Raw genomic sequence first — 22402 nt, 5'->3', positions numbered from 1 at the left:
TCGTGATATGTATTGTCACTGATTTATTGCCCAGCTACTAATATCTTCAATGATTCAGATTTTATATGGATTCTTCATAAAAAGAGTCAAAATGACACTTTTTACTTAAAAATAATAATATTCAAACAAATAAAGTTTGTTGGATTTTTGGACCAGGAACTTGGGCTTTTTAAAAAAATGAAAAAGAAAACTTTATTGGTAACAGTTCAGGTGTGAAAAAAAAATCTAGTCTTCTTTTTTAGTCTGTAAAGACTGTGAACGTTACTGGTTTTACAGTTGCTACTGTCATTTAAGCTGGGTGACTTCGCCAGAAACACTATTGTTCAATTCCGTTGGAAAACCAGCAGCATGCATCAGGGAACGCCTGAAGAACCCCGTTTTATTTGCTGGAAGACGATTTCTACTGTGTTCTAGAACAGACTTTAGTTAAAACAGTCAGCTTGTGATAAAGTACTACGTATATTTTTCAAAAAGAATAAAGTGAAAAGATCCACAATAAAAGTTCCATCTCCTACTCATAGTTTTATCTTGAAACTGTCTTTAAACAAAAACTTGTTAAATATTCTTTCGAGTTTTTTTCAAGTAAGGAATATTGAGGCAACATAAACATAACCAACAGGTGAAAAACCAATATAACAGTTTCTCGTCGATGCAAAGTTTCCTTCACATGGTATCAGCTTTGTCCCACCCTCTGCCCTTTGTTTGATGAAAGGGTTGAACTGACCCCAACTCCACCTCCCGTCACCTCATCACTCAGATTGTATGGACTGGAACCAATCACAAGTCTGAATGTTGAACTTAACCATTTATACTAGCCAATCACAAACAGAATTGATCTCATATGTGATCTTTGTTTGTCTAATAACCCAGAATACAGACCACAACGCTTTGAAGATGGAGCTACTGTTTGTGATTCTTTTGATCTTCTGCAAAAACAGTGAGTATTTGTGGTATTTTTCAGGTCATTTGACTCTTAAAATAGTGAATATTTAGAATTATAAATATATTAAATCTGTGCTTTTCCATACAGGTGACATGCTCTCTACCAACAATGCCTCAGATATGCATCAGCAGACTGGGATTAGGACCGCTAAAGTTGGAGAGACAGTGACTTTATCCTGCTCCTGTAAGCATGATTCTGCAAATTACCTCCTTTGGTTTCAACAAAGCCCGGGTGGGAAGCCTCACATTGTATCAAAGTGGATGAGGCACCACACGGAAGTTGAAATTCCCCTTGCATACAAAAAAAGATTTCAAGTTGTTGCAAACTCCGCAAATGGCGTCAACGATCTGATGATCTCAAATCTTCAGCCTTCGGACTCAGGAACATATTACTGCGCTTCTCTAAGATACGCTGACCTTGTGTTTGGACAAGGAGTATTCCTCCATGTCAAGACATCCCCATCAAAAAACACAACGTTGCCCTTTCGTCAACCAAAGCTGAAACTACTACACCTTGGAGAGTCTGTGAACCTGAGCTGCAGGATCTACGCGGAACCCTGTGCAGCAGAACCGGACCTCTATTGGTTCAGAGACGCCGGGTTGAAACCCGCACTCCTGTATCCCAGTGACAGTCACTGTACAAGCGGCTTCAATGGCACATTTCGTGGTAAATATTGCACTTCCAACCTCATGCTAGATCTGATGAGGTCCTCAGATGCAGGAACCTACCACTGTGCTCTGGCTTCCTGTGGTGTGGTTGTTTTTGGAGGGGGAACAAAGGTAGAAATTATAGGTATGTGGCCTAGTCAAAGCATCTTTTCAACCAGATTAACAGGAATTAAAACAATCTTGTTTTATCAAATATTAACGCAACTATTTTTTTTCCCATCACCCACTATAGTCCCGCTTCTCCTGGTGTATTGTTTGAGTGCAGCTCTGGCACTATCTATCATCGGGGTCCTTGTTTTGACTTCCTTCATGTACAAGCTAAGCTTAAAACTCAAGAGCGTCTGTGAAGGTGAGACCATGAAATAAATTTAAATAATCTATCTGCATCAGCCTGACCGCATGGTTCAGTCATACTTTGGTTTACAGGAGTTGATGCCAATGAGAGACCTCCTTCAACCAGAGCAGCTATGGTAAGTCCAGAAAAATATTTCAATAATTTTTTTTTTCCATCTTAGTATTACTTTTTTAATCTCCTTCTAGTTGTTCAGCGCTTTCCTTAAAAGCACCTTATAAATACATTTGTTCTTATTCCTAGTTATTGGTGTTCTTCTTCTTAAAATTATTATTAGCAAAAATAAGATTATGTTAATATAAATTATGCTACTGCTGGCTATCATGATAATGCTATCATGTCACCACTTTAGCTAATAATGGTATGTTAGTAATTCCCATTGTATGCTAATTAGGGAATGTTAGCCAATTTTGGGATGGTAATTTAAGGAAGGTGAACTAATCCATATAGTAGATTATGTTAGTTATAGGTAAATTAAATGCTCAGATTGAGTTGTTACTTGATAGCAATGTAGCTAATACTGGCAAATAAGATGCTAGTAGCAAAGCCTCAAGTTTAGGCTACTATTAGCAAAATTGGTACAATCTCTATGTTACCAATTTTGCTTTCACAATCATATGGACATCAAAAACACTTCTTTTGTGAAAACGCTAAGCCTTTAACCTACAACCTCAAAGAATTCATCATCTTGTAGTTTATCAGTTTTATAATCTAATGTGACATGGAGAAGAAGCTCCACACAACAGTCTCCACTGATTTGTAGTTTGCCATTCTTGTCGTCTTTATCGCTTTATGTAAAGGCCTTATGCGTTCTCCATGTTTAGGGCCACTTAGAGGTCTGGAGGAGTAAAAAATGGCATTTTGGGACATTCTTGTTGTTTCCATGTGGACGTGGGGGGTCTTTGAAACAGATAGGCAGTTTTAGAAAAAAAAAAACGTTCCTGTGTGAACTGAGCGTTAATTTACTGCGTTATAGCTATTCAAGTACAACCATGCTTCAGAGGTTTCATTTTTACAGTAATTTCCACTTTTTCCACCCATAGCAGGAGCGTGAGCCAGGAAGTCTCCATTATGCCGCAGTGAATCTGAGGAGGAGTACAGAACAACGGCTTGGAGGGGACACAGAAGAGGCTTGTGTGTACTCCAGAGTAAAGAGACCAAAGGAGTAAATATCTGAAGCAAGAAAAAGACAACTCACATGATTGATTTAAACATGTTTGAATGTGGTGCAGTGTTTGCCAAATGAGTATTGCAAGTACAACACCGCTTTGAGAAACAATAAAATGTCAAATTAATTTAAATAGCAACGCTGAAGTTTTATGAATTTTCCCTTCAAGCACCTTTGCTAACAGTCTGCTAACCTCAGTGTGTAATAGTGTCAACTGTTTGGCCCTCCACTGCTGTGGTGAAGGTGTTATTACTGTAAAGAAGTTTCCACTGGTGGAAACTTAAACCCCAAACATGAAGACTGGGCCTTCAGTCCACACCACTGAGCTATTCAGGCCTTGCAGTAACCTGCTGCGTATTTAGGAACTGGTAAAAGATTCTTCTTCTTTTCCATGTTACAAAAAAAAAAAAACTTTCAGAATTTTATGTAACTGAGCAAAAAAGACACACATGATTGTGAAATGGAAGAAAACCTGCACATGATTTTCCACATTTTTAACAAATAAAAATCTGAAAAATATGGCATCCCCCTTCATTTCAAAGGCTGTTTATTAGAAAACATGCAACATCTTCATATATCAGATTGTAGTACTGTGTTTATTCCTACCTCATTACAAACTCTGTATTATTCTGAATATTTAGAGGTTTTCCAAGAACATGTAGGTCTTTCAATTCCAAAAGAAATACAGAACGAACAAGAGGTTGTATTTTGGAAAACCTCAACAACAATGAAAACATCTCCACTAACTCAAATAGTTCCTCTCTGTTGGAGCCAAGATTAAATAACTGCTCATATATTTTAGACATATGCATTTTGTATATTTTTCCAAACTGATTCATGTTTCTAGTTTGCTTCCTTTTCCTGCCAGACTGTTTCCTATTTTCATTCCTGAGAATAGCATGCTTTGAATGTTGTTTGTGAATTAGATCTTGTAGACTTATAGATTTGGAAAAAGGTTAATTTGTGTGGTAAGGTTATTGATTAATCTTTTTTCTGTGTTTACCCATTTCTCTGAATTCCAGCTCAGATACGGTAAAATCAACGTATAACATAATGCGTTGGTTTAACAAATCCATCTGGTTTTTATCCGATCCAGCGTTCCTTAGACACATTTCACGCCTGGTTTGCAACAGACTCTATGGTCTAAGATTACACCAAAGAATTTGAGTCCTTTTACTCTTTGCATGACCAAAAAAAACAAAACAAAACAACAAAAACAGACCACTTAGGTCAAGGAAAACATGATATGTGTTAGATTGTAAAGTAATTTGCTTACTTTCAATTCATGGTCTCTTTGGAGGAGCTGTAAAGGTCCTCTACTCAGCTACAAGAAGCTGTTATAACTATTACAGATGCAAATTGAAATAGGAAAGCTATGGTTGAAAAATTAACACAAAAAGTCCCCTTAAATATGTATTGAAAGCCATGTAAACTTGTGGAAGCAGTAGTCAGAGTAGACAAAAAAAAAAAAAAAAGTATTCTTTTTGGCCTGCATGCAGAACCCACCACCATCCCCAAGCCAATTGGTTGCAGTGGGTTTTATTCTGGGATGTTAGAGTCTATAGTGACACAATTTTTAGATTTTTTTATTTGTGAAAACATTTAAAAGTACACCTAAAACAGTCAGTGTACATTTGATTAGCTGTTATCTTCCACATTTATCTCCCCATATATTCCATCTTTTTCTCTGTGTTTACCCATTTCTCTGAATTGCAGCTCAGATATGGTAAAATTAACGTACAGCATAATATGACTTGACATGACCTTGTTGAATCCCAAAAAGGTTAAACCGCAATAGGGAAAAGTAAAACTGCATATCAGAGAATCACTCTTTATGAAATTTGTACAAGTCACCACAGATTAGTTTTACTTATTCAGTGACACATGATAAATCTGCCCCTATTATAGTACAGTATTATGTGTTAGTTAATATCTTATTTGTTGATCCCCATGTTTTCTTTCCAACGCTTAGCTCTAAACTAAGATTAGCTTAGACCAACCGACAAATTTGCTATGTGCTCCAAGACATATAACCAATTTGTAATGCAAAGTAGAAATATAGACGATTTTTTTTTTTTTTTTAGAAAACAAAGTTTGATTAATTTGTTGAATAAGATTTTGAAAACATTTTGAAAAATTGATTCTCAGTTCACCGCAGAGATGGATAAAATTTAGGGGTTTGGAGTATGGTGGATTTAGAGCGAGTTGCCCCTCACAAGATGGTGGCTTAAACTGACAAAATTAGAAGCTGTTTTAAATAAATTAAAATAGGAAAAACCATTATGTGAAATACACGACTACAAAATGGTTAGCAAACAAGAATATTTACATTAACCAAAGAGCTAATGTAACTTGGCTGAGCAGTAATGGCAGGCTAGCTGGTTTCAGTAGTTTGTCTTACAAACCAAGACGAAACACATCTTAATTCAATCCCAATAGGTTCTCAAAGCTTAACACAGAAAACACAGTAATATGAAAACACATACCTTTATCCATGCCCTAGTGTGGTTCAGTCCCAGAGCTGATAAAATCTGAACGAGGAATGTTACTGCCTGTTCAGATCTCCTGGGAGACGGAAATGACAGAGGTAAGTATTCATAAACACTGAACTGTCATATTTTGCTTCCTTAAATGTTTTGATTTTATTATATTAATAATAATAATAATAATAATAAAATTATGAAAAGTTATCAATTTACCCTTTTACAGAAAATGCCAAGATGAGGCTTGGCCACACATAAACAAAACTCCTACTTTCAAAATATCTCAAATAAACTGAATTGAAAACCCAGAAGCAATACCTCAGAGACAGCGGGTTAAAAAAAACATAAGCAGCATATACAAAACATGACTGACAGCACTAAGACCCTCCTCCTGCCTCTGATTGGTTGATTGATTCTGTTTGAGTGGTGTATTTCTACAGTTAGTACTGGGAACACTGGAACTAGGCAGGGGAGCTTGAAGTTTTTTCATTTTATCTGTTTTATATAACTCACACAACATAATGGTAATAAACAAATACCTAGCAAACATTTTTCTTTTTCTTTTTTTTTTGTTACAAAAGTTACATAATGCAGCTTTAACATGTGGTTAATTAAAAGCAACTCAAACTTTAAAGACCATAAAGAATGAAAAAAAAAAAGTTATTTCATGTTTGCGTAGCCCCCCAGGGGACATGGGGAATTTTTTTTCTTTTGCGTTCCCTCGCAAAACTTTTGCGTTCCCTCGCAATACTTTTGCGTTCCCTCGCAAAACTTTTGCGTTCCCTCGCAAAACCTTTTGCGTTCCCTCGCAATAATCTACTGATCAGTTCATGCGGCATAATTGATACTATAAGCCTTTTTTACGGTGGCCTCCGTACTTTCTGCTTTAATATAAGCTTATAAGGTTTTTCCACGGACTATTGAGTTATTATCGCGGCGTAATAAGTCATCTGATTGTGTCTCTATTGTGTTCGTAGTCTGAATGGTTTAAAGGGCTGCTTTCTGTGCCGTTCCATCTTAGCCTTAACAGACATAAACATGCAGTAAATAAATCGATTTTCAATCAGTTTTTTGCACCAAAGCGTTAATAATAATAAACACGTTTTATATTATAAGACACAGCAAACTAATGGTGGTAGACGGCCGCACTGGATTAACTCGGGGAATCTCATCTGTCCGTGTATCAACCAACTCCTAACCTCTTCTTTGTTCTGTCACAATTATCGATTTTTTAAATTTTTATTTCGCTCCAAACTTTGCGAGGACTGACCCCCCCAACTCACCCGCTGCCTCACACACTGAGCCAGCAGCGTCACCTTCCCATTCATACTTCATGACAGTCACTCCCACATCGACACGCCCACCACCAGGTGTCAAAGCCGCTGCTCCTGTCATATCAATAATTACTTATTTCATTCATATTGCTCTTATAGAGCCTCAGTGAAAACGTGTTTATTATTATTAACGCTTTGGTGCAAAAAAACTGATTGAAAATCGATTTATTTACTGCATGTTTATGTCTGTTAAAGCTCAGATGGAACGGCACAGAAAGCAGCCCTTTAAACCATTCAGACACGAACACAATAGAGACACAATCAGATGACTTATTACCCCGCGATAATAACTCAATAGTCCATGGAAAAACCTTATAAGCTTATATTAAAGCAGAAAGTACGGCGGCCACCGTAAAAAAGGCTTATAGTATCAATTATGCCGCATGAACTGATCAGTAGATTATTGCGAGGGAACGCAAAAGTTTTGCGAGGGAACGCAAAAGTATTGCGAGGGGACGCAAAAGTTTTGCGAGGGAACGCAAAAGAAAAAAAAATTTCCCATGTCCCCTGGGGGGCTCCGTACTATTGTTAGCGTTGCAGCACAGCTACGCCCAACAGGAAGTTAGAATAGCAGCAGTTGCAGAATAACATATATAGAATGTTTTACTCACTGCCTTTATGAAATAAAGACAAACACTCACCTTCATACACCCATACAAAAAATAAAGTGAAATTATTTTTACAGAAGAACATGTAACAGCCTGGATGTAAAAAAAAAGCAAAGCGCTGACTTGTACTGAGAAAACAGAAAAAGCTCCACATGTCAGACTTTCTGTCCTCCAGTCACAGAATGGGCAGAACTGAACTGATCCGATTCCACCTCCAGTCGCCTGATGTGACAGATCTTCTAAACCTGAACGAATTGTAAGCCTGGTTTGAAACGTAGCCACTCGTCTAAGCCAATCACAGGCAGCCTTAGTCTTCTTCTAAGAGCTCGGGGGCCATCTGTGAACTCAGAATACAGTCTGCTTAACTGCAGTGATGGAGCCACTTTACATTCTTCTCCTGCTTCTCTGTGAGTATTGACTAGATATTTAGTTGTGTTTCTTTGGGTATTGGTATTCTGAAAGGGAAAAAAAGATTTTTACAGGAGTAAATTAAACCTTCATTTCTTTTACAGGCGAAGTGCTTAATGTTTTGAACACCTTAGATATTATTCAGGATTCTGGAGTTAGGACTGCTAAAGTTGGTGGGACAGTGACTTTACCCTGCTCCTGTCAGCATAACGCCATAACTTATTTTTACTGGTACTACCAAATCCAGGGAGAAAAACCCCGTATCATATCAAAACAGATGAAGTATGACACGGAAGCCGAAATTTCCCCTGCATATAAAGAAAGATTTCGAGTTCTTGTGAGGTCCGAAGCTGGCGTCAATGACCTGATCATCACAGATCTTCAGCCTTCAGATTCAGGAACGTATTACTGCGTGATGTTGGAGTTCAACGCCATTGAATTTGGACGAGGAGTTTTCCTCCATGTGAAGACATCTTCATCGAACCCTCAACCGTCCAAACAACAGCCAACGCTGAAGAAGCTTCTACGACTCGGGGGCTCTGTGAATCTGAGCTGTAGCGTGTCTGCTGAGCCCTGCGAAGGGGAACGGAACCTCTACTGGTTCAGACGTACCGCCTCCCAGCCGCCACTCATGTATCCCAGTGAAGGGCGTTGTACAAGCCTTTATAATGAAACCCTCTACGGTATAAACTGCACTTCGACCCTCGAGTTGGATCCTGTGAGGTCCTCGGATGCAGGGACCTACCACTGCGCTCTGGCCTCCTGTGGGTCGGTTGTTTTTGGAGGGGGAACAAAAGTAGAGGTTGCAGGTATGTTGTCACTGAATGTGCCCAACTATTTAGACAATCCAAATTAATCACATTAATTCTGTCCTATCAAAGACTGGTGTAATATTTCAGTTTCTTTTTTTTATTTCTGCATGTTGACCTCCACCACAGTGCCTTCAGTCGTTGTGGGTTCCCTAAGCGTTGCTCTGGCACTTTCCACCATCGGGCTCCTTGTTTTGAGTTTCTGGAGGTACAAACTGAAATCAAAGCTATGCTCTTCCTGCAAAGGTAAGGTTTCTATAGTAACTCAACATAATTCAGCTTTAAACCTTCATCCGAGGTGCTCATTTGCATGCCGTGGTTTATAGGGACGGGTAAACACCGGATGTGTTCCGAGGCCCGAGATGCCACTGTAAGTCAACACAAATGTTCTTGTTCCCTTTTTTCACTTAACTTCATCTACCTTTACTTGAACACAATTTTTTTTTGTCAAAAGCAGGAGAATCAGACAGAAAGCCTCCATTATGCAGCTCTGAATCTGAAGAGAAGCGTTGAAAGACAGCGGCAAGAGGACAACGCTGAGAGTGCCTGTGTGTACTCCAGAGTACGGAGCAGAAAAGAATAAACCGTCTGCATGAAGGAAATTAAAACCTATCAAAATATTTGAATAAAACAAAGTACTTTTTTTTTTGTCACTTTTGTGTGTCATTCGAGTTCTGCAAAATGCCCCATGGCTACTGAGCTCATATGCTAATACCTGGTTTAAATAAAGGAAATGAAATATATACAATAAACTCATAAAAAAATCCCCCAGTCTATTAATATCTTTCACAGTACAAGCCGTGAAGCTCCATTTGTAATGGTGTCACTGCTTAGCCTCCACTTCTGTGGTGACGGTGGTGTGTGTTGCACAGCAGAAGTTTCCACTGGTGGAAACAAAAGCTCACTCAGACCTGTAACACACACAGGAAGGCTGAGCCACAGTGAGATGTACCTGAACCAACTTAGTGATGCTGCCAGAGAAATGAAATATCTTGTGATACAATAAATATCACAAGACTATAAAATACCAAACTTTACAGAGGCAGTTTGATAGTCACTTAGCAAACAGGAAAAGGTATAAAAAAAAAGAAGAAGATCCAGGGGTTTGTGAGGAGTATTGGCTCAGCAGAGTCTGGTGATTTAAAAAGAGTTGTACAGAGCTGACAGATCAGTGGGGTGTAAGGAAGCCAAAATGGGACAAACGTTATTTAGCTTGCTTGTTTTAGTTTAAATCTACAGACCAAGTTATGCTACACATAACACACAATAGTCCAAGTGGGATGAAATAAAGGCACAGATGACTTTTTCAAGGTTGCTAAAAGCAAGAGACAAAGTAGTGAAGGTTTTGAAATTTAAGCCTTGTATTCAGATTTATGGCCTCAAGATCATCAAAAAACTCAAAATAGACAAAGGAGACCTGTCATCACGTTTCAGGGGTGGGTACATTTGTGTTATCTGTATAGTATTGAAATTAGATGCTATGCTTTCAAAAACGGAATCAAAACTTTAACTTAAAACCATTTGAAGAGAAATAACAGATTTAAGAATGGATCCATGTGGGACGCCACAGGAAATGAGGACATCTCACTTAATTACTTACTCCTAAAGATCTGCTCTAAACGTTTTTGTCAACCATGTCAGAAGCAGCACTGAGGTCTAAAAACATTTAGCCTCACACATTTATCATATATGACGTTCCTAAACATTCCAGTGATTTCTAGTCCAGCCATTTCCTAGTTCAGTTCGATTCTCATTTTGTGTGGACAAAATGGTAAAGTTACCTGAATTAGTAAAAGATTTTTTGATGCGTATTTACATGCATAATGTTTGCCACTCAAACAACAGACTTTATGTGTGTTTTTGATTATGCTTAACATACTACAAAGCTTCTATCAATACTTTAAATAAGATTGAAGAGGTCTTTGGTCTGTCGTTCTGCCGCTTCCTTTACGTCTGTTGACTGCACATCAAAAACTCTGCGATCTTTTTTTTTTTTTTTTTTTCATATTTCATGTGGTTAAAAGCCACTGTGTCAAAGACCCTCAACACTCAGCCAGGAAGTTTGCAGTGGTATTTTTCTTTTTTCTTCAGTTTGAAATTCATGCACTGCAGCTACACCAAGTGAGTGACGCCCAAGATGCTTCACATGAAGGGCAATTTTTAAGTGTAAAACCATTTTTGGTCATGAAAATTTAAATATTATCTTTAAAATGTTTGCATATATCGGGGTTAGTGAGACGTTGAATATAACCCTAAGCCAAAGCGATGAAATATGGCAGAATTCTGTTTTAATGCACATCACAATAATGGTTTTCCATTAAACTGTATCACTGAAACAGTTACAGTTCACTGCAGTAGGAGAAATACAATTCTTCCTTAGTAAAAATTTTATTTGATAAAAATGGCAGATTATTCATAAGACAATCAAGCAGATTATATCCAAACATCGTCCTCTTTGTCTATCGGTCAGTGGATGACCGATGGACGGTCATCCACTGACCGACTATCGGTCCTATATTTAGGAGGATATTCCCACAAACAGGCAAGTGATTCTCAACTTTTTAAGAAAATAAAAATATTTGCAGATCACCCAATGTATTTTCAAAGTTAAATTTTTACTGCATAGTCAGATGTTTTATACTTGAGTACTTGGAATGAGACAGGAATGCTTTTATGAATAGTCAGTCACTATAAGTGGTGCAAATGGAAGAAAACTGATTTTCCTGAACAAGTGGTAGGAGAAAGTTAATCGTTATGACGAAGGAGCAGAAATCAGCCGAGGAGCATTAGATGTCTTAGGTGTTGCTTTCTTCAGCCAATCAGAGTCCTGCTCTCTGTGATCAGCAGAGTTCATAGTGAGATTCATTTTGTTCAGTGCAGCACTGTGGACACAATGACGGCCCTAGTCATCGCCTGGTGTCTGACTTTTCTCTTTTTGGGGAGTTCAGGTGAGTTTTCATAAACAATTTTCGCAAAGAAACACTTAAATATTTAAAATAATCTACATTTTCCAGAGAATGAACAAGGTAATTGAAATATTTTTCTCTTTCTCCAGGTCAGAACACATTATTACATCAGGAGCGGACTTTTAATTCAACAGAAGTGGGCAGCAATGTTACTCTTCCATGTTTCTATGATCCAAAAAATGCGGTGATGATTTACTGGTTTAAACAAACCGTGGGACAGAAACTGAACATGTTTTCCAGTCATTATAGATTGGAAAATCAAGGCAGATTTCACAATGAGTTCAAGGACAATCCTCGCTTTGAACTAGAAGCGGGAAGCGGTAAAAATCACCTTCGAATCTCTGATTTGCAACCTTCAGACTCAGCAACTTACTTCTGCGTCGCTATCGACTCAAACAAATTCGAGTTCGGAGATGGAGCTACAGTCAACGTAGAAGGTCCTGGTTCAAACATTCACACTTTGGTCCATCAGCCAGAAGGGCCTGTGACTCTGACCTGTTCGGTAGACACTGGAAGCTGTGATGGAGAGAACAGTTTTTACTGGTTCAAAGAGGCAAAAGAATCTCAAACGGGAATCATTTACACTTCTGGAGGCAGAAATGGTGGATGCAGTAAGACAATGACGACAGCAACACAATCCTGTGACTACGTTGTGCCACTGATGAACCTCGATGTGTCCAATGACGGGGTTGCCAGCTGCGCCGTTGCCTCGTGTGGATCTTTACTGTTTGAAGATGGAGAAAACATGGAGTCAGCAGGTAAAAGTTAGTTAAAAATGGGAAAAATGCAAAGGGAAAAATGGTTTCCCTTTGTGTTTTCTAACAACTACCCTTCTGGATGAATGGAAAACTGAACTGCTAATAATAAAATTGTCATTGAATAACAAAACAACTGAAGTTACATCACCTCCATAAGTAGAAGGTGTGCTGTATTTCAACACCTGCTGAAAAAATTAACTGACAATTTAATAACAGAGGAAAATGTTCTGATTTATTCTTATGCTTAGGATTGTTATACTGTTTCTTAATTACTGCAGCCTTACATGAGCCTTAAGTCAAGTTTACTTGTACAGCACATTTCAGCATCAAGGCAGCTCAACATGCTTCACCTCATAAAGTCACCAATTATGAAACAAGTAATAAACATTACATTTTGTCAAATGCCATCATCAAAATCACCAATACAGATCAAATATGTTGCTCGATGTTCATGTTACTGCCATTCAAAAACATCCCCTGATGTGTGTTTTATCCAGATCTAAATGAACTCAGTGTTTTGGCAGCTGTGCAGTTTTCTGGAAGTTTGCTCCAGATTTGTGGAGCATAGAAGTTGAATGCTGCTTCTCCATGTTTGGTTCTGGATCTTAAGAGTCGGTTTTCTGTTGCAGCTGACATTCCTCAAAAAGTGGTTTCCTTTTCCAGAATCCTTTAACAGACTGTGTGCTTCCTATGACTTAATTTCTTTTAGCACTTCACCTATACATGAAACTAGGGAAGCTCTACAAAAGGCTTTTCTCTAAATGTTTAATGCCTTTATCGGTTCTTTTTACAGATGCGATGAACTCCCCTGAACTTGTTGTACATTTTCTGAGCGGAGCTCTGACAGTCACCGTCATATTGAGTGCTGTGATGGCTTTCTCGATATGGAGGATAAACTAAAATCTCTCCCATTCTTCATCCGAAGCCAAACATGGCTAAAAAAACGTATCATGATATAAACCTTTCATATCAGTCGGTATCGATAATTATTGATTTGCTTTTGGATTTACATGTCTGGAATACTGACAAACTGGTGACGTGACGTTTCCTGTTGTATTCAGTTTTCACTCCAAGCTACTGTTTTTTTATTTTATTTTTAAGCAGTTATGAAGTATGGTGGCGAAACCTTAAGCTGCTGCTGTTGATCAAGTTACTCAGGTTGTTGCTAGGTAACCAAAGAGTGAGTGAGTTAGTTGATGCCACCCACCTAGCTTAGCTGGCTAGCTGACGCATTGAGGGTATAAAGTCTTTTCTTTCCTGACAGTGAAATTATTGAATATTCAATCAGACACATTTTCTGTTAAACTTGATTAATTGTTTATTGCGATATGTATTGTTAATAATCTATTGTCCATCCCTAGTTGACATATTAGCACATCTTTCACACAAGGCCCAGAACAGCTTCCTGCTTCAGTACACATCACACACCCACCAGGGCTCTGACTGCATCGCTGCACTTTTTCTAACGGCGTTGTGATTCCCACCCAGGAAGTGTTAGCCATTTGACAGACTTTGTACTTATTTTGTGAAGAGTCATACAAATGTACTTAATTCCTCATCGTGTCTGATAAACGTTCCTCACAAGAAATATCAACATTGCTGTCCAAGTGTCAAATACGCCCCACAAACTTCTGACCAATCACACAACACATCACACATAGCTCTAAACGAAATAGTTCGACCCAGACTTGATGTCGAGTTCGGCAGTCAGATGCCTCCCTGCGAACAATTGTAATGAAACTACATCAATCAGAGCCGATTTTGACAATTCGGGTGAAGTATGGGAGAACCTTAATTCAACATGATTCATCATTCACTGATATGTGTTTCTATATCAGGGTAACAAAGATGAAGAGAGCCTCCAATATTCTACTTTAAGGCAACACAGGTCGAACGGATCAAGACGACAGAGAGACGACACAAGGAGTCAGTGTGTTTACGCGAGTGTAAAACAGGCCAAATCCACACTTGTTGCAGCAACGCCAGATAATACGTTATATAATGTTTGTTGAATGTGACGCGAAAGAAATGTAAAAAGAATAATGGGTGTTTTTACATTTTTATAAATTTCCAAGAGCTGATATGTTTCTGTGGTGGCACCTGTTAAGTCTGTACAGCTGAAACAATGAACTAAAGGGTTTTACAACGACTAAGGGCAACAAGAACAAGACACAATGAGATTTTTTGTACTAATAGGGTAAATTTCAAAACTCAATAATGTAGCTTATAGAATCTGCAATCAGAATAGTATAATTCACTGCAGGTTTGACCAGTTGTGGATTTTCCAAGGAAATCTTGTTTCTGAAAATGCATTGAAAATGTTTTGAGTTTTCACAAATAGAATAAAGGTTTCATTAACTCTCTGCTGTGTTGTGCATAATCTGTTCAGAGCCACCCAACAATGCATGCACAAACTTACTTATTTTATTTTTTTACAAAATAAAATATGTTTTCTCACATTTGTTAAAACTGTTCGTCATGACAGCAAAATACGAGACAGATAATCTCTGAAAAACAAACCTTAAGAAATGCAACATTCCCGGTCAAAAACAACCAATCGGAGCCAGGAGGAGGGTCTTAGAGCTGTCAATCATGGTTGTGTATGTGCTGATTGTTTGGCTCTTGACTTTCACTTTGCAACCGTGTCTTTCATCAACAGAGAAAGTGAAACCCTGCAATATGTTTATAAATATTTTTTTAACACTAATGTTTCCAACGATGAGTTAACTTAACTATATCCTGTCATGTTCCGTGTTTCTGTGTGTTTATTTTTGAGTTTCTGTGTAGTCCTGTGAGTCTGTCTCTGCGTCCTCCCCGTTGATTGTTTCCCAGGTGTGTCTCATTCCCTTGATTACCCCGTGTGTATTTAAACCCACCTGTTGTCTGTGTTCCTTATCGGATCCTTGTCGTTGTCATTGTCTATTGTATGTCGTCTACACTCTCCAGTCGAACTGCTAAGTCCTGGTTGGTGTTCGCTCGCACGAAGTCCTGTCGTTCAGTTGCTGCCGGTATTTGGCTGTGTGCCTGTCTCTCTGCCGTGCTGCCTGTTGGACTGTTTCGAGCTCATCATTAAACTCATCATCTTCACCATACCTGGGTTCTCTGCGTCTCTCCTCACCACCACCAACACACTTCATGACATATCCATCATAATGTCAAAATGAGAGTCTAAATTTAGAGTCAGTCAGAAAGGTTAAACCTATTATTTTTTTACCAGATGGAGTGTCAGACAGAAAATACTAACAAAACAAGATCTATAATTACCATCATAAAATTTATTTATAATTTACTCTGTATACATGGGAACCATTTTTGTATGGCTGATAGATGAAAACACATTTTCTTCTTCTTGCTCTGCTCATTATTTCAGTTATGCAGCTCAACCATCACTTGAAGCCAGGTACAAATACATCCGGAACTATTTGCATACTAAAATTCAAACAGTCCATTGTTTACCTAGCAAAATCCCACAGCAAGTGTAATGTTACGCCTCTGAACAGGGAAATGTCAAACGGCTTTTGCCGTTTGACATTTCAGAGCAGTTTTCCTTCTTTGGTGTTTGGATGCTTTTGGATTCAGTTTCTGAGCTGTTGTACGTCTTTCACGCATAAAAAGAACTGCATGACAACATTTTCTGTTTTAGCTTCAGACAAGACAGGAGGTGTCATCTTTGAAAAAGAACATCAGATTAATCAATCACTAGCTCTATATGAGATTAAGTTAAAGATTCTCAGAGTTAATGATCACCAGGAAGATCACCATTTTATTCAAATCCTACACTAAAGTTATCAGAGATTTCCTTCTCAGTTGCCTGATTAACATTTTATGTGTGTTTTCTTCAATTCACACATAAGAAAACAGTGCATACATTACTCATTCCCTTAACAATTTTGGGAATACTTACAAACCTTTGTGTTTCTCTTGTGTGTGGAGTAAAACTGAATTTAAACATTCAACAGGTTTCCTCCTCTTCCTTATTGAGTTACTTCCTTTTCCAAGTGAACTTTTCTCCTACTCCTTGCTGCAGTAACTCTTTATCTTTCATTGTGTTGTTGTAAAACTCTGAACAAGTTCTGCTCAAAGCTGACAGTGATCAGTAGCTCACTCAACGGAGCACCTGTTCCTGCAGTCACTCCATTTGTTGGCCATTCTGGAAAATATTCTTTTGACGTATCCAGTGGAGGCCAGGATGCTCAGGATGTGGCTAAGTTAGAGTGTTAAGGCAGGTCAGCTTCTTTACAGAGAGTCAGCCACACCTCTGGACCGCTGCAGCTTTAATTCAGTTAAATAGCCACAGAATTGGTCATCTTGTTTATGTGCGAGTTTGTCCCTGGAGTTATTCATGATAGGATATAACTCAACACGGGTGGTTTTGTCACTCTCCGGTTTCTTTACAGCTTCCTCGAAGAGTGAGAGGATATAATTGCAGAACAGAAGATAAATCTCCACACAATACCTCCATCTTCCTCACTGAGCTGCAACAAAGCACGTAGTTGTCTGGGACACTCCTCCCCTTGACCGATGAAGTAGCAGTCCAGGTTTGTTGCAGACGGGCGATGGCTGGATTAGGAGTCAACCGCCTGGTTGTGACATGTCGCTGAATTTCCTGGAACTCGACATCTCAAAACCGGCAAAACTCTTTGAGTGACTTTCTTCTGTTGGCTGATGTGGAAAAGTAGTCGTATATTTTCAACACCACATTTTCCACATCCGCAGTGAGCTGGTCAAGACCATGCTTCACTGTGTTGAGCACCATATGTGCATGGCAGTTTCCTTAAGACAAGAGTTGTGAACTCCGTCATTGACATGGGTGTTGTCTGCACTGAACCCTGTCACTTGATCAAACGATAAACCAAATGTTTTCAAGCGACTGATCCATCAGTGCTGCAGTCCCAGCAGCTGACTCGTCTAGATTCTCTATGAAATCGAGCATTTTGCTGGTGATCCCGCATTCTGGAGAGAAATTAAATATACAATATATATTTACACACTCTCCATAAAGACTCCATAAATATGTGACCAAGAAGGTTCATCATTGTTAACGTCCAAAAAATGATGTCAGTTTGGTGAGTGAATGTATCTCTGTGTTTCCATTATCCATAAAATTGTGCAAATTGAAATTACGAAAATAAATTAGCTTAATGGAAACAAGGCAGTTTCGAAACAGACCCATTTTTTGATAAAAAGATGAGGTGATTTTGTGGTTTTCATATCAAATCAGTTAATCAAGTTCATTTCTATAGCATTTCAGAAACAAGGCAGTTCAAAGTGCTGATAAAACCACAAAAATATGTCATAAAAAGAACCCACCATACAGTCAACAATTGAGAAACCAAAATACATGTACTCCACAAAACTGCAATGGAATATTTTTTTTCGCATCACAAATCACATGATCAACAGCTGGATGTCATTACTGGTAAAAACGACAACGTGGTAGGGGGATGATGGTTTGATTCTTTTTTCTTTGTTTTTGGACAGTGTGCAGCTGGATCTACCAAAGCTCTCACACAGTTTATAAAAAGTTGTGTGTCATTCCAATTTGTTAAATCCATAAGTCTTCTGTAAAAATGCTGAATAGAATCTCCCCAAAACGCCACATAGGTAGTCGCTCTCAAACATAAGGAACTTGTTGCTCCAATGCCTGAATAAGACGTCAACATCTTGTCTGATGGCTGACAGATGATGAAAACATCTCATGTAACTGCTTGATTTTTAGCAACTTATTGGGTGAACAAGTTTTTTCGAAGTGTGATTTCAATTTAATTTCTTATTTAACCCTTAACTTGCAATGGATCGCCCATGTTCCATTTTTCCATTGTATCTTCAGGGAGCAAGAGTTAAACAGAAACACCGCAATTGCAAAATTGTTTTTTGTTTTTTTTTTTTACATTAGTAGAACATCAACAAAGATTTGCACATTTGGAATGGAAATGCAGTCGTTCTATTGACTCCATGACGTGGCTCCCTGTTTATTCGCATTCTAAACTGGGAACTGTAGATCTTAATCCTAGGTGAAAACTGTCCTTGTTAGGCTGGTTTATTTGCATCAGGATCTGCCAACGTCTATTTTAATACCAGATCAGCCCCTTTTAGAGTATGCAAATGCTCCACTTCCCCCTCTGGGTGTCATGATCAACCCCAGCCAGCTCTTTGCAAAGTGAATTATTTCCATGTCCATTTCTGAGCTGCATATGGACGGGATTATTTCCAAATCAAGACTAATCCTTCTTGGTGATTCACTTGATGCCTGAAGGGTTTCATCAGTCAATCCCGCTTCAATGGCTGAGCTGTCCCTGGAGAGCTAAAAACTGTCTGCGGTTTCCTAAATATCACGAGTGCCATGTAGTCGCCCTCGCTGCGATGCTTTGCATAAACTAACCTTTTTTTTGTTTGTTTTAACTGAAGGCTTCACTGTAGCAGAGTACAGTGTAGCATCATGATGAAGAGTTTCCTGCTGGCAGCCTGGATTCTATCAGGTACAATTTATAAACCTGTGATATATTTCTTTAATGATACTGTAGAAAATGTGATAAGATTTTAAATATCTAAAGATTTACTATATTTTTTTAGACTTGCTCAGTTTCTCCTCGTGCCAGGAACGTCAGTACTACTTTGTCAACCAGTTGATGAACTGGGATGACGCTCAGAGATACTGCAGAAAGCACCACACGGACCTGGCTACCATCGGAAACTCTAAAGACATCAAGCAATTCCTCGACATTGTTTCGTCTACCAATAACAACGTCTGGATCGGTCTGTACAGCAATATCAACTGGACGTGGTCTGGTGAACTGAACAGTGTCGGGTCCCAGTACAGAAACTGGGAGAGTTCCGATAACGATCCCGACTTTATTTCAGCCAATCAGTTCTGTGTGTGCATTGGAGACAATGGAGGATGGTGGGACTACGACTGTGCGAAAAAATTCCCATTTGTTTGTTATAATGGTAATGTTTCAGTGGCGAATAAAGTTTGTTTTTGAAATTGAGATTGTAACCTTACCACACTGTCTAATCCTTCTGTTGTCTTCATACACAGCAAGGACGACTGAGTTCGTGGCTGTTGATGAAGCAATGAATTGGTCCAATGCTCGGACGTACTGCCAGCAGAACTTCACAGACCTGGCCACAATCAGGAACATCGCAGAGAACCAGCGGGTTCAAACCCTGGTAGCGACTGGATACTGGGCATGGACTGGTCTACGTAGAGATGAAAACATTTACTGGTCTGATCAGAGTAGCTTTAGGTTCAGCAACTGGGATAACATATCGAATCTTATTGATTCCAACACACGGATATGCGGAGCCACGTCTAAGGCAAAATCTGCAAAATGGAAGTTTTTACCCTGTCAAAGAAAACTGCCATTTGTGTGCTACTCTTTCAGAGGTGAGTCTTACCTTTCTCTGGTAGAACAAATGACTGATTTAGGAAGGAAATATTCAAGATAAAATTGCAAACGAATGTGTGTTTCCTTCAACTAGTGGTGAGGAGAATAGTGAAGATAAAACTGACAACAGGTGCTTTGAATCTGAATGACCCCGAACAGAAAGCCCAACTCCTGAAGCAGGCAAGTGTTTTGTGGCACGCAGTTACTAGCTGCGTTTCCATTGACTATATAATTGCACAAATTGGAATTACAAAAATAAATTCACTTAAAGAAAACAAGGCAGTTTTGAAAAAAACAAAAAAAACAACCTGATGTTTTTCAATAAGAATGAAAAATGTCAGTCTGAAGGAATGAGCTGATTCCTTCGGACTCACTGAAGTCCAAAAGAAATTAACGATACGGCCGAAAAGTTCACATGAAAATACTTTTTTCCACATTACACGAGCCGCGTGACCAACAGCTGGATATATTACTGGTAGAAAAGATGAAGAAGGTGACAGGAAGTGGCAGGAAGGTGATGTCACGGCATGATTACTAATGACTTATTGCGCAAGCAAAATTTATTCACACATAGTTTTAATTTCTTACTTGCTGGAAACACCACAATTGCAAAATTGTGTTGTTTTTTTCCCCAACATTAGCAGAATACTGGGCAATGTTTTGTGCACATTTGTAATGGAAACGCAGCTAGTGATACCTTAAAGATTGCCTCCAAAACCCAAGTTCTGATGGAATTTTTGAAAAACTGCCAACTATTTCTCTCGCAGCTCCAGAAAATGTTAAATGAAAGTGCATCGTTGAAGTTCGTTGAGCAGCCAAAGAAGAACAAGAAAAAGACTGAATTGTAGAACATGCCCTACAGTTTTCCACTCTTCTTTTGGAGACAGTTTAGTCACATGTGACTATTGTGATCTGCTGGACTAATAATGTACAGTAAGGAGGACACCTTGGTCTTTTAATAGTGACCATTCAATTCAGTAAGGTATTCTTTTGAATTTGAATGGCTCTCCATAGATAACATAATTCAAAATTGGATTGAATCCAGTAACTTAACTTAAACAATAAGCTAGTATGGTTTTTTAATTTCATTATATACAGATAATATATTTAAAAGATTCATTTTTTATTTCTTTTTGATTTTCACTGAATAATCACAAAAACCCAAATTTCAGTTTCTTGGAAATGTTGAAAATGACTGAATTTATGTTTTCACTTCACTATACATTTCAGGCACTGGCTATTCCTATTGCTTTTGCACCTTTTTCTACCTAATTTTGTTATCTGTGAGATCAGCTGGGAACTGACAAGTCAGTAGTCCTCCTCCATGTCTGCTTTGCCCATAATATAACATTTCTGTATTTAAAAAAACATTTTATTCGTCTTGAAGAAACAGACTTTGGGTTTTTGTTAAGCCGTAATCATTAAAATCAAGAGAAATAAACATCGGGAAGATATTGGTTTATGTGAAAAACATTAACTTGAGTTTAAATTTTTAAACAGAATAACTCAATAAAATACATTTTTAGTAGCATTATAATTCATTGAGATCCTCTTTTGCTTTGTTCCTATTTCTATTTTTTTTTATCTTTCATAGTTTGAACTGTGTTTGTCATTAAATACACAACACTTAACTGATGATCTGAATTGTGTCAGTCTGCTCAAAGTCTTACCTGTATTTTTGTTTTACTTTCTGTCATTCCCAAAAGTAGAATAATACCTAACCATTTAGGTTGACTTCGTCTTAAAATATCACCTGCTCTCACCTTGTGTCACTGTTTTGTACTGTAACCATGGCAGCAGTGCGACATTTGCATTCAGTAATTTAAATAATAGTTACTGTTTACCTCGAAGGCGAGATTCGTTAAGTTTATGAGTTAGCCTGTTGCCTACAGTAAGCACAAGTTAAAGCACTGACAGATGAACTAAGATCAGTCATTTTAAGACATTACCATTTTAAAAAGTCTTTTCAATGGAGCTAAAGCTAGTCTGCTTTATGTCCAAACATCAAGGACTCCAGAAGGTCATCTTTACAATGTCCAGATGCCTACAGGCAGAGTTGCTACCCATGTGTTTGGCTGACCCACCGTTTGATTCAACAACCCTTGAACTGGTGAACTTAGTAAAGAATTGCATTTGATTCCTTACACACTTTCCATAGCATCAAACCAATAAACAAACACAAAACACAAGCCCGAGTCGGTAAAACTCTGGAGACGTCCGTGAGTATGTTTATAGACCATGAGGAACCTGGGAGACCAGATTAGGAAGAGACGTCAAAATGGGGATTTCCTTTCTGTTGCCACCATGCAAAGGGAACCGGTTCAGTATGCAGAATAGAGCACAGAATCAGAATTTGCTCCTGCTGACATAACATTCATTATTTCAATACCTCTCCCCGGCTGATTTCCTCAAACTGTAGGAAAATAACTGAACGGCAAATTCTGATTATGCAAGTACAACAAACACCACACAATAGAGGATGTTAAATGTGGGAAGAAGGAAACTAAAAACTCTTCT

General features: G+C 38.4%; 4 protein-coding genes across 5 annotated transcripts; all 4 read left to right on the top strand.

The window, feature by feature from the left end:
* The first annotated feature begins 434 nt into the window (after positions 1 to 434).
* On the top strand, positions 435 to 3624 carry LOC103140644 (uncharacterized). 2 transcript variants are annotated; one of them, XM_007555889.2, is made up of 5 exons: positions 435 to 937; positions 1031 to 1735; positions 1844 to 1960; positions 2038 to 2081; positions 3007 to 3624. In XM_007555889.2, the coding sequence occupies exons 1-5, from the start codon at positions 790 to 792 to the stop codon at positions 3130 to 3132; spliced, it is 1140 nt and encodes a 379-aa protein (XP_007555951.2). In that variant the 5' UTR covers positions 435 to 789; the 3' UTR covers positions 3133 to 3624. The 2 variants fall into 2 exon arrangements, with proteins under 2 accessions (XP_007555951.2, XP_016528801.1); XM_016673315.1 differs by having other exon boundaries at positions 437 to 937; positions 1031 to 1126.
* Positions 3625 to 7821: 4197 nt separating this feature from the next.
* LOC103140672 (carcinoembryonic antigen-related cell adhesion molecule 2-like) lies at positions 7822 to 9406 on the top strand. The gene is made up of 5 exons (XM_007555918.2): positions 7822 to 7963; positions 8069 to 8773; positions 8903 to 9019; positions 9100 to 9143; positions 9231 to 9406. The coding sequence occupies exons 1-5, from the start codon at positions 7930 to 7932 to the stop codon at positions 9354 to 9356; spliced, it is 1026 nt and encodes a 341-aa protein (XP_007555980.1). The 5' UTR covers positions 7822 to 7929; the 3' UTR covers positions 9357 to 9406.
* Positions 9407 to 11661: 2255 nt separating this feature from the next.
* Positions 11662 to 13397, top strand: LOC103140671 (uncharacterized). Its single transcript, XM_007555917.2, has 3 exons — positions 11662 to 11721; positions 11829 to 12497; positions 13291 to 13397. The coding sequence occupies exons 1-3, from the start codon at positions 11667 to 11669 to the stop codon at positions 13395 to 13397; spliced, it is 831 nt and encodes a 276-aa protein (XP_007555979.2). The 5' UTR covers positions 11662 to 11666.
* Positions 13398 to 18779: 5382 nt separating this feature from the next.
* Positions 18780 to 20733, top strand: LOC103140670 (C-type mannose receptor 2-like). The gene is made up of 5 exons (XM_007555916.2): positions 18780 to 18976; positions 19071 to 19445; positions 19537 to 19884; positions 19980 to 20065; positions 20653 to 20733. The coding sequence occupies exons 1-5, from the start codon at positions 18937 to 18939 to the stop codon at positions 20731 to 20733; spliced, it is 930 nt and encodes a 309-aa protein (XP_007555978.1). The 5' UTR covers positions 18780 to 18936.
* The last annotated feature ends 1669 nt before the right edge of the window (positions 20734 to 22402 follow it).

Source organism: Poecilia formosa, unplaced genomic scaffold (genome assembly GCF_000485575.1).
Source record: "Poecilia formosa unplaced genomic scaffold, Poecilia_formosa-5.1.2 Scaffold73, whole genome shotgun sequence".
NCBI lineage: Eukaryota > Metazoa > Chordata > Actinopteri > Cyprinodontiformes > Poeciliidae > Poecilia > Poecilia formosa.
The sequence above is the reverse complement of the archived record's forward strand: the minus strand, read 5'-3'. Positions and strand labels throughout refer to the sequence as shown.

Excerpts from the sequence above, each read along its gene's own strand:
- LOC103140672 (XM_007555918.2), top strand. The coding sequence starts at position 7,930 with ATGGAGCCACTTTACATTCTTCTCCTGCTTCTCT. Across the intron at positions 7,964-8,068 it reads CATTCTTCTCCTGCTTCTCT|GCGAAGTGCTTAATGTTTTG; the intron begins GTGAGTATTGAC and ends TTTCTTTTACAG. Across the intron at positions 9,144-9,230 it reads CCGAGGCCCGAGATGCCACT|GAGAATCAGACAGAAAGCCT; the intron begins GTAAGTCAACAC and ends TGTCAAAAGCAG.
- LOC103140644 (XM_007555889.2), top strand. The coding sequence starts at position 790 with ATGTTGAACTTAACCATTTATACTAGCCAATCACAAACAGAATTGATC. Across the intron at positions 1,736-1,843 it reads AACAAAGGTAGAAATTATAG|TCCCGCTTCTCCTGGTGTAT; the intron begins GTATGTGGCCTA and ends CACCCACTATAG. Across the intron at positions 1,961-2,037 it reads ACTCAAGAGCGTCTGTGAAG|GAGTTGATGCCAATGAGAGA; the intron begins GTGAGACCATGA and ends TTTGGTTTACAG.
- LOC103140670 (XM_007555916.2), top strand. The coding sequence starts at position 18,937 with ATGATGAAGAGTTTCCTGCTGGCAGCCTGGATTCTATCAG. Across the intron at positions 19,446-19,536 it reads CCCATTTGTTTGTTATAATG|CAAGGACGACTGAGTTCGTG; the intron begins GTAATGTTTCAG and ends CTTCATACACAG. Across the intron at positions 19,885-19,979 it reads TGTGTGCTACTCTTTCAGAG|TGGTGAGGAGAATAGTGAAG; the intron begins GTGAGTCTTACC and ends TCCTTCAACTAG.
- LOC103140671 (XM_007555917.2), top strand. The coding sequence starts at position 11,667 with ATGACGGCCCTAGTCATCGCCTGGTGTCTGACTTTTCTCTTTTTGGGG. Across the intron at positions 11,722-11,828 it reads TCTCTTTTTGGGGAGTTCAG|GTCAGAACACATTATTACAT; the intron begins GTGAGTTTTCAT and ends CTCTTTCTCCAG. Across the intron at positions 12,498-13,290 it reads AGAAAACATGGAGTCAGCAG|ATGCGATGAACTCCCCTGAA; the intron begins GTAAAAGTTAGT and ends TTCTTTTTACAG.